Here is a 14,051-nt window from a genome sequence, read left to right on the forward strand (position 1 = left end):
AATTGTGCGTTGCGAGTTGGCAAGAATAGTGGATTCATCATCAGAATGCATAGCTAGGTAGCTTTGGGATGGAGAGAGTCTGTCTGAGGAAGGGTAGTGGTTAATGAGGACCGAGTTTGGCTTGTGCTCGAGTTGTAATTCTGAGGAGAACCTGTCAATAACAGAAACAAGTTCAGGTGGGATAGGCTCAAGTTCTTTAGGGGGCTGGGAACCAGTGTAGCTGTAGGGCTCTCCATACAGCCGGACGCTGTGGCCATTCTCTTCGATGAAGTCTCCAGAGTCCTTAAGATAACCTAGAAGGTCTCCTACACTGCTCAGTTCCACGTTTGTCAGGTATAACTCTTTGTACTGCGCGTAAGGCTGTTCGGGACATTTTAGATTTCTTTTGGTGGGTGATGGAATAACAGGTCTACTACTAGTCCTTCTCCATTAGGTTAAAAACCCCCTTAAATCTTAACCAATAGTTCTGAGCAGGTTATACAGGTGGATAACATAAAGTTATGAATACCATATGTATACCATATAATAATATACAAATATTGTTGTGATTAAATATGAAATTTCTAACATCTTTGATTGAAATAAATTTTCGTGCACATACAGAATGAATGGTTAATAATTTAATATATATGTAGACCAAGCTCTGTGCACGGGATGCTTCCTGGAAGAATCCAGTTCTTTTAGCGGGGCACCCTACCTAAAGCCAAATTGAGATATAATCTTCATATTCCTAGGGAAATAATCAGAAATCGAATACCAATCAAATAATATGATATATAGGAGTAGTAACCATATTTACTATGCAAAATGCCCCAACCACATAGTGTAAATTTATATAAAATTCAAATTCCATATCATCATTAAACCTCAATAGTCAAAATTAAATAACTTCTTATATACCTTACTGTCATACTACAAATTAATTAAACATTTGAAATCTGTTAACCAGAGAATAAATTTCTAAACCTAATGCAAGTGAAATAATTTAGATGCAATAATGAATGCCTAATGTGAGTATCATCTGTCAATGTCCTTGTAAAACAGTCTGTACAAGAGATATGAGTAACTAATATAGAAGAAAAAAACAGGAAGTTGTCGTCTGTTGAAAAATAAATAAAATATCTAGAATATAGATTAGAATATAAAATAACATTCAGTCAATGTGTCGTCAATAAACTGTACAATTATCAAATGTTAAAACTGGGTGATACAGTCACCAAAAATAAATACTAAGTATAATAAGTTAATAAATTAAATGTGGTCTATAAAACTACCACTAGGTATAATAGGTCAATAAATTAAAAGTGGTTTATAAAACTACCACTGTGCGAACCCCTTCTCCAGTTAAAACATATCAGTCATGTGAAAAATCAATCAGAATGGTAAGTGTTATATAGAGTCTAATTGAGTCTCATTTCTTGGATCTAATTGAAATACACTTATTGAATGAAATGGTTATCAAATTGTTCATAATACACATTCATATCACAATTGTCTCATATTTGTATCAAGTCCCTTCTAAGTCGTTCTTATTCCTTTAGAGAGTCTTTAGTCGTGAGAAAACTCTTGAGCAGTGACATATCATAAACGTCGTAAGCCATCCCTCCCTAGGGATTATAATAATATTAAGATATGACCATCTTATAAAATCAAACCGAAATATAAAACATATATCATAAAATATCAGTCAAGTTATATTATCAAATCAACACTCCCCCTTTTCTCTTTTAAAAAGTAAAACACCTGGATAGATAATGACGGTAATGAAATTTGAAAATATGACGTAAACAAAATCTAATATCAGTAAAAAATTGAAAGTGGTCTAAAACACAAATAATTGTAAGGTCGTGCGCGCCACAAAATAATTGCGCAGATAGATACTAGAACCAAACTATTCCCCATCTCAAAATAAAATGCGTGCTAGTACTAAAAGATGTTTTTGCACTAAAAGCGCTCATTTACCCACTTTACAGTCAAAATCATTGCTAAAATGCAACATAGTACAAAAATATAAATGATTCCGTGTCTCAATAATATCAAATAACATGCTATATTCATTTAAACTTGGGATACAGTCCCTTAAAATAATAAAACATCTCAATAAACACAAGTTTATAGATCATGCGGCAAATCTCATTCTGGCACAAAATTCTCATAGTATACTCGTGCTTTACTACCCGTAAAACAAATATAATCCTCTAAATCATACGCCCATCTTGTTTCAAAATAGAACATTCTAGCGTCCAAAATACAAAATATTCACGAAATATCAAGTTTCATGGCAAATTTATCGCACAAATTTATCAATTAAATCAATCTATCACAGTCTTTAAAAAATTCAATACTAATCTTACAAGATCTTAGAAAACAAATTCACTAATATTACCAGTCTCTACGGCTAAACAAAGATTCCGGGGATCTGCAGTTCCTTTGGTTAAGCTGTCTGCCAGCTGTAGTTTAGTCTCAGTCCACATCATCTGCAGTCCTTCTTTCACAAAAGCTTCTTGAATCACAGCCATGTTCATCCTCAGTCTGTGTTCTGTGCACTGTTTTGTGGAATTACAATCTTTTATTCAGTTACAATCTTTTATTCAGTTACAATCTTTTATTCTCAGTTACAATCTTTTATTCTCAGTTACAATCTTTTATTCTCAGTTACAATCTTTTATTCTAGCTTTTGCAACATTTTAATTGCTCTCTTATCGGTAGTGTTATCTCAACTTGCTGTTACACCGACACGTCGTGCTGTACGCCTTGGCTTTTGTAAAATGGATTTTTCCGTCGAACATCTGAACAGATTTGAAAAGGAGCTATCGTCAGCGATGAATGAGATTTTGAAGATGTCAAAAGCACAAAGCGTTACAGAACTGAATCATGCGAGATTAATGGCTGTAAATAAAGATCCCTTGGCTACTGCAGTTGAAAATCTTTCTAAGCTAATGACTAGTAATCTTGAACTTTGTAAATGTGCAGCCAGTACGATAGACAAACTTAAATCAGATCAGCTGAACTATCAGAAAGACCAGATTAAACAGCAACAGGAGCAACTCGACTCTTTTAAAACAACTGTTCATACCGAGATGAAGACAGCGTGGAGCGATATCGTGAAGAAGAACTGCGAGACAACTACAAGTACTCCGTCGATCAACAGTATAAAAACAGCTGTGAAAACCGTAGTTGAAGACGACATCCGTAGTAAGAATTTCATTATCTACGGTGTACCGGAGAATTATTCCCCTGATCCACACTTAGTGGCAGAAGAAGTGATCGAATTGATTTGGGAATCCTCAGGGTGTGATCCTAAAGTTGTGGCAGCGAATTCTATCGGGACTAAAACAACTTCAGGCAGTGGTAAACCGAGACCAATAAAAGTGACATTGGCTTGCGCGGAATCAGTAAAAATGGTTCTTGCTCGAGCAAGAAATCTGAAGAAATCTAAATGTACAGCGTACCACACATGGTACATCACACCTGACAGAAGCAAGGAGGAGAGAGCAGCTCATCAGAAACTTGTTGTCAAAGTAAAGGAAATGATCACTGATGAGCCAACAAAGTATCATTATATTAGAGACGGCAAGATTTTCAGTGTAGATAAGGTTAAGGTGTAACATTCGGTGTTTTTGATATCTACATAATTTAAATGTGTGTATGGCTCTTATTTATGGCTGTTGCGTGTATTTGTTGATTACGGCTAATAACGAGGAACTTTTAATTGTGAGTTAAAAAACTGCAACCGTGATTGTAACTCAGGTATGTGATGACTTGTGGAGCACACATCGCTGAATAGCAATCGCGAAGCAGGTCTCACCAAGGCTAGGTATATTTAGGGTTTTTTATTTTTCTGAGGACACTTTGCCAGTAGTTTAACTTTTTGTGTTGTGTGCTACGGTACAGTGTTTCAATTTTTGGATATAGTGGTATGTTCTATCTTTCTATTTATTTATCTAATTCTAATGTAATATTTCAATATTATAGTAAACATTAACCAGTGTACCAAAAGCTGGTCCCCAAACAAACAAACATTAATGCTATCTACCAGCTGCCTGCTGTCAGAAACTCCAACTAGACTGATAACTTGAGAATCACTGTCTCCGAAAATAACTTCACTCAGTATTGCTCTAATATAGATGGCTGCACTGAGTGCATCCTGGAATGCTAACGTTTCAGCTCCTAGAACTGATTGCACTTTCCTCTTGATCTTGTTAGCAGACCAATCAACAACACCACAAATACCATGATCATCAGTTAAGAATATCACATATCCTCTCCCTGAGTCTGTCTTATCTTTTCCAAGATTCCCCAAGCTTGCATCAGCATAAAACACTATCTTCAAACCTCCTTTCTTGATATCCAACTTGTTGAATCTAATGTTCTTGGGTCCATCTGGAATCTTCTTCACAACCTTATTAAGTGACATCAAATTGCGAACTGTTGGTTTCTTGTTGTACATACTATGCTCCATAGTATCAAAGGTAAGATCAGGTCTTGTCTGACAAGAAAGCCAAAGAAGCTTTCCAAGAAGTTTCTGGTAAAGGGTAACTTCATTCTTGTCCAGTAGATCATCCAGCTGGTTCTTCCTCAGACTTTGCAACTCCACTCTTTTGATCTCCTTAGCATAGCTTCTCTGATCCACTGTAATGTGGTCTGTGGATTGTTCAATGTTCCAGCCAAGATACTCAAATATCCCAGCTACCATTCTACTGATCTTGAACTTATCAGCAAGTTTCGCAATCACGTTGTTTTTAAATTTGGTAGTACCCCCAAATATTATGTCATCAACATGTGTCACTAATACTCCTTGGAACTTGTTTTCTTCATAAAACATAAACAAGGATTTGTCTAGCTTAGACATAGTACAATTTAAGTCTATCAACGTTTGTTTCAGCGTCAGATACCACTGTCTTGAGGAGTCTTCTAGTCCATACATAGGCTTATTCAGCTGCCATAAAACTCCACTTTTCCTTATATCACTTGGTGGTCTCACTAAAACATCTCTCATCATTGCATCTGCTTGAAGAAATGCTGCTGCAATGTCTAAAGCTTCCAGTTTCCAACCATGTGAAGCTGTCAACATCAACATGATCCTCTTACTGGCTGCTGCTGCTGTGGGTGAGTCTGTCACATTACTCTTCATCTCTTCAAACCCACGAGCTACTAACCTAGCTTTAGTCTTGTTTCCTTTCTGTGTCACCACCCATTTGGTTGACACTGCAAACTGACCTCTGTCTTTCACTTCTAGATAAACTGAATACTCTTTGAATCTATCCAGTTCAGCGGTCTTTGCTTTCTGTACTTCTGCGTCTACTGTCTTGGTCAAATAGACAGTATCTTTTTCTGTCAGCTGTCCCGACTTTATTTGAGTTTCAACACTAATTTCATCACTACTCTCAACAGGAGATTGGCTCTGATTTCCAATATTTTCTCCCTGTTCCTCCTGATTCTGACTCTGATTTTCAGTCTCAGGTTTCTCTAACTCTTGAGGCAGACTCTGCTTTTCAACTTCAAAATCTGTCTCCTCTCCCTCAATAACTTGAGTATAGCTTTGTGCCTCACGAGGATCATTCTGTACCTCTTCAGGATGGCTTCCCAATTCACTCTCATTAGGGTCTGGAACCACATTAGTTCCCCTATCAATGGGGTCTTTGTCTTCATCAGAATTCTCTGAACTCGTATCACATTCCTCCTCTGCTTCCAACATCGGGGTTCCTCTGTGATCACCTTCCTGACACGGTGACTTTCTGTCGTCACTTACAGGTAAAGACTTCCCAATTACTCCCAACTTTTCTCTGGCTTCATCTCTCAGTATCATTTTCACTCTGCTAGGATTTATTTTCACAACACGACCAAAATTCCAAATCAATACTTGGTTCCCCAACTGACCAACTACAGTTGCTGGTCCCACGAAGTTTCCTTCTTCTCTTTTCCAATATACCTCGTCTCCAGGAACAAATTTAGCTGTGGTATCCTGGTAAATCCTCTGTTTAAACGCTCTCTTCAGTCTATCGCTGTTCTGTATCTCCATAAATGCTTTCCTACTCGTGTGCATCGCGTTCAAATGTTCTGCCACAACTCTACTACTTGTGCTTTCGTTTAGCATTGAAAGACTTTCGGTATTCAAAATATCCGGTATAACAGGATTTCTCCCGAACACAAGGAAATGAGGAGAAAAACCATAGATGTTACTTAAAGTGTTTTTGGCATTCATTGCCCAGCAGCAGGCTACTCCTCTGTTACATCCAGTACTGTTCATAACTTTGTCTATCATCTGTCCAATTATTGCATTGTGTCTTTCAACAATACCCTGGCACCACGGTGACTCACTCGGCGAGGTCTGCAACTGTATACCAAATTGCATGCATAACTCCATAAATTCATGGTTAATGAATTCGCCCCCATTGTCACTTATAAATTTTGCTGGTCTGCCGAATATGCTTATCCATATTTGAAACAATTTCTCTACAATCTCATTAGCAGATTTCGATTTGATAGGCACAACTCCTGAATACCTCGTCAGAGTGTCTACAGCATGTAGAATAAGAGATTTATCTGATAGTTGTTTCAAATCTAATGCTACAACATCATTGAAAATCTTTCCTTGAGGTAAAGCTACTCTCCTCCTAGGTGATTCTCTCTTGTGTTTCATACAAACTTCACATGACTTGTCCAACCTCCATAGTTCTTCTATGATCTCTTTCCTGTCTGGAAGAGTTGATTGTTTCACAATCTCACTAATCTTAGCACTGCTTGCGTGTGCAAAGTACCTATGGATATGTTCGGCTCTCTGTCTCGGAGTCTTTTGAGAACTCAACAGCATGAAAATTCTTTGACAATCTTTGCAGGTAACGTCCTTGCATTCTTTCTCTACTGCATTGGATCTACCAATCGCCACAGCAACATGACCTGAATCTGTCTTGATGAGATCCTGGTTGTTCTTTTCTATCCAAAACTTGACATTCTTAAGATCTATGATGCATTTCATCTTTTCCATTGCATCTCTAGACAATAGTAGGGGAATATTCTGTTGTATCATATGTGTCCTTAGTAACATATCATGTCCACACAGCCTTATCGGTATGATCTTCATAGTTTTAGAAGCAACACTCTTACCGTCACCAAATCTGAAAATCTTCTCACACTTCTCCTCTCTGACTTCTAGTTTTTCTGCAGGAGTGAGGGATTCAAGGAAAATGTTATACCATGATTCACCACATACAGTAGATGGTGCTCCTGTGTCTAGAAGTGCCATGTTCGCAACAGACGAAGCAAAATAAAGATCCTCTTCTGATTCTTCAAAATCAGTTTCTAATAGTTGTGATACAAAGTATGTCATCTTTGTACTCTTCAGCTTAGGACAATCTTTCCTCCAGTGATATTCAGAGTAGCATTCAGAACACTTACTGACTTTACCATTCCTCTGTAAAGGATTCTTCTTATTCCCTGTTCTGCTTGGACTACCAGGTCTTCTAGGTTCGTTGCCATAGTACTTCTTGTTCACGTAAGGTTTGTTGTTGTATCCATAGTAACAATCTTCATTTTCATTAAAGAAAGGTTGTTCTTCTTTTATTTTTAAAGAAGGGTCAAACTCTATTGTACTATTGCTCACTGTGCTGGCAGTTTTCACTTTTCTATCACCATAGATTCTCTTCAACACATCAATAATGGCATCTGAAGTAAGTTCAGTTAAGTGAGCTCTCACCATAAGCTCTTCAGATTCTACAAGATTCGCATGCTTCATCAATCTGTATGCTAATATACTGTCAGAACAGTCCTTTTTAGCGTTGTTGTCACCCACTGGCATATATTCCTCCACAAGTCTTTTCATTCTGGTAAACTCATCTAGATATTTCATAATGGACATGTCTTCTCTTCGTTTAAAACATTCCAACTTCTCAATCGCTGTGAAAACCCCCTCCACAGTATTAGCGAGGCATATCTTATCTAGTTCTTTGATCAGTACTTTGACGCTTCCGGTTACGTTCATCTCAGTAACAGTGAGTCTAGAAAACAATTCAGCAGAAATCACTTTACACCTGATGCTAACAGCTAACTTTAGCCCACGCTTCGCGTCATCCAAAGTGGTGAGAATCTCCCAAGCTTCAACTTTCTTCTTAAACAGGGGATAGTCTTCTTTGTCCAACAGCATTGGTACACTTTGCTTTTCTCCCATAACATAAGAACCTATAAAATGTTATTAGAAAACTTCCAACAAATCCTAGCTCTTGACACAAATACTGAGCATAACAATCAATAACGATTCAAAAACTTCCTGCTACCATGTTATATAGAGTCTAATTGAGTCTCATTTCTTGGATCTAATTGAAATACACTTATTGAATGAAATGGTTATCAAATTGTTCATAATACACATTCATATCACAATTGTCTCATATTTGTATCAAGTCCCTTCTAAGTCGTTCTTATTCCTTTAGAGAGTCTTTAGTCGTGAGAAAACTCTTGAGCAGTGACATATCATAAACGTCGTAAGCCATCCCTCCCTAGGGATTATAATAATATTAAGATATGACCATCTTATAAAATCAAACCGAAATATAAAACATATATCATAAAATATCAGTCAAGTTATATTATCAAATCAACAGTAAGGTGGTAAAAAAGGGAATATCCTTTCGATACATCAATTATATATGCCTCAGATTTAAAATAATTAGAAGATACTTAGTTATCGTCGACTATGATTGCAGTGTAAAATTTGTCATATGAATTGTCGACGGTATAATTAGGGTCTGTTGAACTATAGATGAGAGTAGCTGTTTCTTATACGAATCACTAAAGCTTTTAACATCGGGCAGATTTCGTAGATCTGTTGGAACATTATTCCAACATTTTGCCCCCAAGTATTGAAAGTTTTTATGTGATGTTGATCTATTAACATATAGGTTGCAGCTTTCGCCGCTCCTACTACACACATCTATATATAAGACTTTTTTATATACAACTTTTAATAGCCTTCTGCAAAAAATTACATATATCATAGGCTCTTAGCTATAGCAGCCATCAAATGAAACAGATAAGCTTAAGTTATTTAAGAGAGCTCATATAGACTCTTGAATTTTGTACAAATCCGTTTTATTAGTCTCCAGTTGGCAGTATGGTGTGAGATGTTTTGTATTCTGATTTTGAGTTTATTTTAAACTTATTCTCTATAATTTTAAGCATAACTTTATTCATTTCAAATCTTCCAAGATTCGAATTTTATTAAAGGTCGACATCTACTTATTAATTTGCTCACTTTTTGTTAGCTTCAAGGATTGAAACCAGTAACTACACTATGAACTTGTAATGAGTAGTAGTAACAAAATCGTATTAAGACATACATGATATAACATCATATGCTTATATAGCAAAGCCCTGGGATATAAGATTGTTAGTCATAAAGGCAACTTAACACTTTTAACATATGATAAACCACCATAGGTACTACAAAATCATGCCCTCATCACCAACAAAATCACAAAGATCAGTCCTTTTTAAGGTAACTGTCCCATCAAGGATAGAAAATATTTATCAAACCAGTGAAAAAACCAAACAAATTACAACTGATCAACAAGAACCTGGTGGTGTCCGTAGTTCAAAGCGCTGCATAACAAAGACAACAAAGGAAGCAGATAATTCCAGTGACAATGCAATGTATCATGAGTTGAGGAAATCTGATTTAAGGTACAAGATCCAGAGCAAACATAGGTCAGACCGAACCATTCAAGCTGTTGAAACCATTTGTGAGTTTGGAAACATGAAAAGTGATATCAAAGCTGCTCCTAATGTTTTGGAGTCATTGAGGAATTCTTCTCATGGCAGAGTACCCTACAACAGAAAACATGTACTGTCTGAGGTATAGTAATGAAATCCTTATTCTGTTCTGATCAACAGATTTGAAATTTTTTTTTGCAGAAGTCTTTAAAAGATATCTTTGTTGAACTGTAAATGTCCCACATCCAGAAAGTTTTATATTTCCTCCCAGATGCGTTTTTTTCTAAATTCTGTGGCCGGCTCGCTTCGCTCGCAAGTTTGGGGAGGGGGCTGTCGGCGAGCGAAGCGAGTCCACGTGTCCCATTCATCTGCGCAGCGAGCAAGCTGTGGCAGGGGTCTGGGGGCGCATCCCCCAGCGGGGGCCAGGGGCAGAGCCCCTTGGCGGGGGCTAGGGGGCGCAGCCCCCCGGAAATTTTTTGCAAAATAGGGTGTTTTAGACGGCATTTGGCATTAAAGAAATTTGTAGGACAGCAATAAACTGGGATTGAAAAGAATCAAGTACTCACGTAAATTTGGTAACTTCACAACAGCAATCTGCATTCTCCAATCAGAATATTTCACTGTGTTCCAAAACTGACAGGATGTTCCTCTTTGATTTTTATACAATCGAAACGTTTTCTTCAAAAATTTCCTCAATTAATTTGTCTTTATTCCAAAAAAATATTTCGAAATTTAGGAGTAACTTCTCAAAAATTTCTTCTTTTCTCCCGTTTTTCCTCCCAAAAAAAATTTCCTCCCAGGCTGCCTTGCAAGATGGCGTGTTTCTGGATGTGGGGTAAATGTTGACCAACAAGAAAAAACATACCAATCTTATTTTCAGGAAGAGCTCCCTCCAGTTAATCAGCTTTCTTCAGTCAATAAAAAAGCTATTGATAGAGTGTGTGACCAGTCTCCTGACATACATGCTTATAGATCAAAAACTAGAGGAAGAGTTCCTTTGAGAAGTCCCAAAGAGACAGAAGAAATCATAGAAACGACTTCGTATCTTGACCAATCATTTGAAACTAATCTCAACAAATCACTGGCAGTCATTGAATCACTGGAATCACTTAATGATTCTATGTCCTTACTGGAGATAGAGCAGAAAAACAAGAAAGCTGGTGTGGTAAGCCAATTTCACAATTTCTGATTACGAACTTCATATGTTATAAAATTATTATAAACAAATACATAATAATTTCTTTTTCTTCATCATGTTCTTCTATAATTAGGATTACATTGAACGGGAGAAGAAAAAACAAGATGAATTCTTCAAAAGATCTGCCCAGCTTTCCCAAGAGAGTTATGAACAATGGTCTGAAAGATCGAGAGCAAAAATTCAACAACAAGTAAAGGAGCTGAGAGATCGGAAATCTCAAAAGTATGGCTTCATAATCAAATGAGAGCTATTTTATAAATCTTACCCTTAAATTGGCATACATAATAAGATGTTTAAAAAAGCTGTTTGATGTCTGTTGTAGTCATAGAATAAAAGGGTAAACTTCAGGGACAATTCCATAGAGTCTGAGTACCGAAAACAGCAGGAATTCTTCCAAAAGAAATTTGAAGAGGATCAGGCAAATATCAAAAGGTACATATTATAATCAATACATTTTTTCAGTTTGTATAATTTATATGCTATAGGTTAATTAATAATAATGTACCCCCATCCACTAAAAAAAGGACCAGACTTTACTCAACCTTTATAGAGAACCCAAATCTAACAGATAATTATTGAAAATTTCTAGAGTTGAAGTTGAAGAAGAGGCAGAGAATCAGCGTCAGCTAAGTAGCAGTTGGAACAACATTTCTAACTACGAGCTCAGCACATTAGGTGGGTGGTGGTTTCATACTGGGATCTGGTGCTAATATTTGTTAAGTTATGTTAATCTTAGTGTAATAACATGATTTTACAACTTTAAAATTAGATGTTGATAGACTTCCAATATTTTCAGAAATAGTAACTGTCGCTCAAAAGTGTGTCCCTGATCCAAAAGTGGATCCAGAGATTGAGGCTTTATTGAGTATGATTGACAAACAAAGTAAAGCCATGTCAGCCCTTAAATTGGCTGTTGGACAACTTTACAAGGAAGGCAAACTTAACCCACTGACGTCAACTAAATTTGAGGTTTGTTCGTAGTTTTATGAAAATTAGACAATTGCGTGGAATTGATTCAAGCGGTAATAAACGTATAAAAAGGACAGGCTTACTGATTCCTGTATGCAGATAATTAATAAATCTGTGGAATGTGACAGGGAAATTACATGATTGCAATATGATAACGTGAATGAATGAATTGTGATATTGTTCTTACTGTTATTTCTTCTTTTGCTTAGTATACCTCGTTTTGAACAGAATTAAACCAGAACAAATTATACCATGTTCTAACTATACAGCAAGAGTGCGGAGCAGTCTATGGTCACGTGATAAACGCAGTGAAGCAGCTGAACACTGCCATAAAGAGGGTAAACGAGGAGCAGGCAGCGAAGATGCTAGCTCAGGAGGAAGCGAAGAAGAAAGAGGAGGAAGAGCGAGGGAAGCAGGCACAAGCAGCTGCAGCACAGCAACCACCACCAGAAGCCGTTGTAGCGCAGCAACCACTTGCATCCCAGCAACCTCTACCTCCCCCTGTAGCTACGCAACAGCAACCTTCTGCAGGCCCCGTTCAATCTAAAGTATCAACAGGTTCAGACCAGATTTCAAGTTTGAAACTTACTATTGTTTTTCTTGATTTAACTATTGAATCGTGTTCACAAGTCACCATTTCTATGTTAGTTTATTTTATTTTTACAGTAAACATTACACTTACATATTTCAGATTCCATAATAAGTGGAAACATCATCAGCAGCACTGCCTTCAGCGAGTATCAGAAAATTGACAAACAACTTAAGGTAAGGTTTAGTGCTACCCAATCTAAGTAAAAATTGAATCCTAACAGATGAAAATATCTTTTATTTACTCTGGAATGTCCGTGTTTTATAATGTTAAATATAGATCTACCGCAGGAGTTGGAACTAGGAATCCAAAAGTTTGTAGTCGACAAGAACACAGACTGTGCTAAGATGAGATCAGCTCTGAAGCTAATAACCGTCACTCCTATCAACAGTATTAGTGCCAGCAGCAACGATCATATGGCTAACAAGGTATTGGGGATCGGTATTGGAGATCGGTATTGGGGATCAGTGGTCCTTGATTTAATGAAATCTGTCTTTAAATTGAGCAGTATGTTATTTGATGAGGCTTAATCTATTTTTGTTGGGGACTGGCCCGTGGTACCAGCCAATGTTTACTAAAAAAAATATATATATATAATATCAATGGTAATAAGAAATTCATCCCCGTGGGGCACATGCATTAATATAAAATGTAAAGGAAATCTCAAACTATTCAATTTAGACTCTACCGGTAAAGTATGCAAGGAAGGTTTATAACTTAAAGTTTTATTTTCCAATGGTTAATAGGTAAAGATTAAAAAAGTAAAACAAGACTGAGTACTTCAAAATTTGTAGAGTTTGTAACTTGATTTGAAATACGCGGCGATAATAAAAAATGTCCCATGTTGGCAGTGTAATTTATGAGATATGCGACGTTTATTGAGTGATGCATAAGTGTGTGCATATAATCTAAGATGTAGAGACAAGGTTATTATCGGCATTTTGATTTATGTTACGCTTTGATTTTCTTAGTCCTGTTATACAAAATAACATGAAATTAGGCCACTCGTCTTCGATGTTTTCATTTTGCTGATCGATGAGCATAGTTTTAATCTAAGAACACTTTAACTATATATCCTTGGTTTACACTTGAACATAATATATAAGCGCGCATCTAATCGTTTTCCTATGTAAAAATGTACATTTCAGGTGAAAGAGCTGGTACACATTTTAGATGGGAAGGAAACTACCCGGGGACAAAAGAGAATCAACCCTGGTATCAACAATCTCACTCTCAACTACTGCTTCAACGTTGCTGCTTCTAAATTTGTCGTAAGTTCTTGATCAGCTCATTTCAATTCTGTCCTGTTTGCTTGATATGTTTTGTGAAAACATGTGTAACAAGATGAAAATGTGCTTTTCCTGACAATGTTTTAGAGTTTTAGTTCGACTTGTTATGACAGTTTTTACTCACATGTGACACACATGTGACAGTTTGTACTCACATGTGACACACATGTGACACACATGTGACTCAGGATCAAGCCTGCGAACAAGTAGCGTTCAGTGACAACCTCGTACCTGCATTCAGTATTGCTGCTGTGAGTACAGGTAATAAACATGATATATTCTTATAATAGGGATGGGG

General features: G+C 36.8%; 1 protein-coding gene across 1 annotated transcript; it reads left to right on the top strand.

Moving 5' to 3' along the window:
• Nucleotides 1-9,422: 9,422 nt before the first annotated feature.
• Nucleotides 9,423-14,014, top strand: LOC134825859 (mRNA export factor Gle1-like; the record flags this gene model as incomplete). Its single annotated transcript, XM_063838047.1, has 11 exons — nt 9,423-9,850; nt 10,589-10,873; nt 10,980-11,128; nt 11,255-11,338; nt 11,496-11,581; nt 11,703-11,875; nt 12,145-12,433; nt 12,567-12,640; nt 12,755-12,892; nt 13,613-13,735; nt 13,942-14,014. Coding segments are annotated over exons 1-11 (1,876 nt in total), but the record flags the coding sequence as incomplete, so codon positions are not given.
• Between the last annotated feature and the right edge of the window lie 37 nt (nt 14,015-14,051).

The sequence above is a fragment of the Bolinopsis microptera genome, unplaced genomic scaffold, assembly GCF_026151205.1.
Source record: "Bolinopsis microptera isolate Bmic1 unplaced genomic scaffold, MBARI_Bmic_1.0 sca184, whole genome shotgun sequence".
Taxonomy (NCBI): domain Eukaryota; kingdom Metazoa; phylum Ctenophora; class Tentaculata; order Lobata; family Bolinopsidae; genus Bolinopsis; species Bolinopsis microptera.